Below are 4,824 nucleotides of genomic sequence, written 5' to 3'. Positions count from 1 at the left end.
ATTAAAGATAATGAAACAGGGCGTTCAAGTATTCATGACAGAGCAGTCTTCATCGGATGGTGAAATATGGCTGAAAGCTCTATTTCAAGCCCGTAAGATAAGTTTCACGTAGAGTAAAACTGAAGCTAGAAATGGAGGGAAATGTCTTTACACATGTATCTGGTCTTGATGATAAAAAAAAAAAGAGAGAATTGTAATCAAACTATCCAAATAAACGTAAATTATTATTGATTGTATTGCGCTCAGGGAAAGAGAGCTATTTAGTTTCAATCATTTCCACTCATTGAGTTGGCGGGGTCTGCACCTCACAGGCCTCCGTTACGTTAGTTTTTAACTGCAACTATCTTCACGATCTGGTTCTCAGCTGTAAAACATGATCAGCTATAAAGATCCAGTCAGACTTGCACGGTTTAATATTCAACTGTTTGTCCTTAAATGGTTGCCATGTCTGTATTTCTCTAGCTCTATGTCCAACTAATGTGGATGTGGCCATGAGCATACAGCCCTAAAGCTGAAAATCAACAACATTCATTTAAAATAAGCTGGAGCACAGAGCTTACACAACTAAAGAAAATGTGGCGAAACTACTTTGTTCATTCTGTTTTATAATGACCTCAGTGGACCAAAATTAGAAATAGAGCAGAAAGAAAGTGCGGAATATTTTGCACAAATTTGGACAAAGTCAGTTCAGAAAGTCTCAGCCTCCACTCCATCCCTGTCTGTCTCATTGACATGGCTTCAAATATCATGTTTAAAATTGTGACATTATTTCTAAAGTATTTTTTGCTCTGGGTATCAATTATCATAATGGCTGCCACACAATCATCTCATATCTCTCTCTCTCTCACACACACACACACACACACACACACACACACACACACACACACACGCAACGCGGTGCGGTGCACTTGCTCCGCTCCTCTCTGAACACTCCTTCCCACGATCCGCCCACCATCTCGGAACTGAAGTCACGTGTCTCACCGCCTAGTGTCTCTGCGAGTCGACAGCACCACAAATCAAACTCACCCAGCTGCCGGTGGAGAGAGAAAGGAAAGATGCGAGACAGAAAGCCCATACGACGCTCCTGGGCTCGAACGGAGACTCCTCAGTAGCTGGTACCCGCTGTGCTATATCCGAAATGCTCTCTCTGTTTCCCGCAGAGGAGGAATATGACAAGGACGGGACATGAGATTCACGCAGTTTTGGAGACCCTCTTCTTCCTGTGATCTCAAACAGACCGCCTGTGAGCCGCGGGGCTTGGGGGGGTAAACGGGACACGGGGCGCACGACTGCGAGCTGCTCCAACTCAACCCTGGATTGAAGAAATTGTGCTCTTTCCGTATTTCATAAAAAAAAAATCGACTGGAGTTCTGTGGGCTAAAGGGGAAAAGGGGGTCTTCACCATGCGGGCTCTCTCGGCAAACTTGTTCGCTCTGCTCTTCCTGTGCGCTCTCGCAAGTGTTTTCTACGTCTGGAGCGCACTGGAGAACCGTTTGGAGCGGCACAAACGGAGGTTCTTAATGCCGGGCGGAGGGTCCCTTTACCAAGGTCTGCCTGTGGACCTCTCCGCCAAAACTTTCCGGGCATTGCTTGCTGTCCCGGCGGCACAAAGACCGCACTTGGGGGGCAGACTTGAAGCTCACAACCTCACTGATCAACCTGTCTCTGCGGGAAATCGAGATTACCATGTGAATAGGGATAACAAGAGGTCAGCGCGGCGAGAGGGCCCGGTCAAGTTAGGCTCCCCAGTGGACGACGGGATATTCTGGAGCGAATGGCTGGAAGATCTCTTCCCTGTGGGCTTCACGGAGGAATATGCTCGGGCTTGGCGAAAGAAAGGACGGACACACCGGGTGGTGAAGCTGGAGCCTGGATGCGGCAGGATATCCAATCAACTCGCCACTTTTGCAGACGGGACCAAAGCGTGTGTGCGTTACGGGATAAATGCGGACCAGGTGCAAGGAGAAACTTTAACTTATTATCTTGCCAGTTTACTGGGCATCACGAATCTGCCTCCTCTGATACTGTCCCAGCTGAGTGGTGACAGTGAGCAATGGGCGGCTGTGAGGACTCGGATAGGTGGTTTACAGTGGAGTGACCGAGCCGTGGTTTCTCTCACTGAGTGGATCTCCAACCTCACCGGGGTCGTCACACCTGCGCCGCTCCGGCAGGAGAGCAGCGGGCTGCATCCTGTGCTGGAGGAGCTCCGGAACAAGACGACGGCGGAGCTGGTGGAGCTGATGCAGTGGACCGACCTGATCATCTTCGACTACCTGACTGCGAACTTCGACAGACTCGTCAGCAATTTGTTCAGCCTGCAGTGGGACTCGCGTGTGATGGAGAGGGACACCAACAACCTCCTGAGAACACCTCACGGTGACCTTGTGTTCATAGACAATGAGGCGGGACTCGTGCACGGCTTTCGCGTGCTAAACATGTGGGAAAAATACCACAACACGGTACTGAGTTCCGTGTGTGTGTTCAGAAAAAGGACCACGCAGCGAGTGGCCGAGCTGCACAGGCGCAAAGACTCCCGGCAAAGGCTGCTGGAGCTCTACCGAGACAGCGAGCCTTTGTCTCAGGAATTAGGATTTCTCTCAGATGAGCACGCCGGTGTTCTCCAGGACAGAATTGACAGATTACACGAACACATTTTGCATTGCAAAGGAAAGTACAGCCAGCTGTGAACGATCAGTACGCACAGGTGATGGATTTGTTGTCTGCACAGTGTAATGAGCTTTGCAAACGCGATTGGCACACCTGTGCTAAACTGATGCGCATTACACAAAACTGTCTTGAATATCCAGCTGAACTACCTCTTGTGAATAGAATGTGTTGCCTACTTTATAAATAAGTAAATTTGACACGTGTTTATAAGCTCCCTGCTGAGATTTCCACTGTATGCCTCACTGAGGAAAAATGAAGGCCAGTCGGTCCTGTCTCACTTCACTCTACTGATGTTCACCTGAATAGTTAATATAAAAGAGTAGGTTATATTTGTGACTGTAGGGTATCGTAATGCAGCCCTTTATGCGTGTTTGGATTCTTGCCTTGTGTTCAATAATCCCAATGATAAACTCCTAAGCCTTAACATAAATTGACTTTGAAAACCGTATTTCTGTTGACATCTGGCTCGCTTTTTATATGAAATCTTTTGCACACATTGTCATAGCCAGCACCTGCTCTCTTGTAATTGTGTTTGAATTTGCATATTCAGCCTTAAAGTCACACGTGTGTCCATAGTGCATTTTGTAAATCTGTTGTAAATATTGTCTGCAACCCGTTTTGCAAATTTGATGCGCAACTACTTTAATGTGCATTGTAACATTCCAAAATCTCTTGTCCTTTTTGATAAAAAAAAAAAAAAAAAAAACTGTAATTTAAACAAACTGTTGTCTTTTTTTTTTTTTTTGGTACAGTTTACAAGTCACTGCTTGATTACAGTGCATCAAATATTCAGTTTGTGTGGAGTGCTGGGGTTTTCTGAAGCCTCCGTAGCCTCTGTACATGCCCATACAGTGCTCTCATTGTGCTGTAGGAATATCTTGTACAGGCACAGTGTTCCCCAGGAGCCATTCTGTCAGCCACAGGCGAGCTATAACAGGAATCTCTAATCCCTTTTATAATCTCGCCCAAAATGATGAACGAAAGGAGATAACTGACATGATTTGACATCGTTTGAAAGAGGTTTTACTGTTCCCTGTCCATAGTATAGCTTTCACTTTTTCATAACAGGAAGACGTTGCATAAAATTTGTTCCACAATATAAATGGCCAAGTCTGGGTGTCTTATTGGTTCAAGCTGTTCGGCTAAAAAGTAAGAAAAACTCCCAGTGGATGGATGTGCTGCCGAGAGGCCAAACCCACAATTAATGAGAGATTTTCGCTCAAAGGAGGGCCTTATGCATAGTTTCTTACAGGTTGAATTTGTAACTGTTAAAGCTTTTTAAGAGAACAAAATGACATGTATAATGCGTCATTGTCAGATGTATTATTTGCCTTACAGTTCATGCTTTCACTTCACATCACCACATCAGTTTTTAATTTGACCCTTATGGGAGCATCCTTTCCTTATTCGTTCCAGTACATCAGAGGGAAAGTCAATGATCAAACTTTTGAAGGCCTAATTCTTTCCAGTCTTTTGCTATCCTACACCTCATCTGGTTCCTGTTACTACTTTTTATATATATATATATATATATGGCCAACTCCAGGGCATACCACTAACCGTTTGTACTGCTCCATAAAGAGAGATGAGTGCATCTTGTTCAAATGGTGGCTCGATTTCTGTACTTGTACTGGCTTAGAGCACCTGTGTCAGTAATTTATGTTTCTAGCCTGCTAGGTCGCAGCATAATGGCAGAGAAGCGGCAGAGGTGTAAGTTTGTGGAACTGGAGGCCTTTTCCACACTCTCTGCTTCAGCTGTAATAGGGACTTGGGGATCAATATGTGTACTGACTGTTGTATAGGCAAAAGCAGGTCATGTTAATGTGCTGGCTGTAGGGTTAGCATGTGAACATGTGTGTTTCAGGGGAGGGGTTGCAAAGTCTGCACTTGCAGCTGGGCATGGTGCTCTGAGCCTGTCTGTTAATGCCAGACACTGCAAAGAGATTTACAACAGCCTGCAGACACCAGGGATTAAAAACAATGCTAAACTGAGGTCTGCATGTCTGAGCCAGACTCCCAACCTTTCTTCCTGTCCTGCCTTGCACAATCTACCCCCTCTGTATTTCATCCATATTTTATCTCGCCCTTCCTGTCGTGCATCCGTCTTAAATGTTAACATCAGTCAACTTTATTTATTACCTAAATGAAAGATGA

General features: G+C 45.5%; 1 protein-coding gene across 1 annotated transcript; it reads left to right on the top strand.

Annotated features, from left to right (window-relative positions):
- Positions 1 to 1,007: 1,007 nt before the first annotated feature.
- Positions 1,008 to 3,771, top strand: fjx1 (four-jointed box kinase 1). Its single transcript, XM_069701884.1, has one exon. It carries the CDS (start codon positions 1,407 to 1,409, stop codon positions 2,688 to 2,690), a length of 1,284 nt encoding a protein of 427 aa, XP_069557985.1. The 5' UTR covers positions 1,008 to 1,406; the 3' UTR covers positions 2,691 to 3,771.
- The last annotated feature ends 1,053 nt before the right edge of the window (positions 3,772 to 4,824 follow it).

The sequence above is a fragment of the Brachyistius frenatus genome, unplaced genomic scaffold, assembly GCF_029030835.1.
Source record: "Brachyistius frenatus isolate BFR_SWC_R1_liver_20210118 unplaced genomic scaffold, ASM2903083v1 Contig_39, whole genome shotgun sequence".
NCBI classification, from domain to species: Eukaryota; Metazoa; Chordata; class Actinopteri; family Embiotocidae; genus Brachyistius; species Brachyistius frenatus.
The sequence above is the reverse complement of the archived record's forward strand: the minus strand, read 5'-3'. Positions and strand labels throughout refer to the sequence as shown.

Excerpts from the sequence above, each read along its gene's own strand:
- fjx1 (XM_069701884.1), top strand. The coding sequence starts at position 1,407 with ATGCGGGCTCTCTCGGCAAACTTGTTCGCTCTGCTCTTCCTGTGCGCT.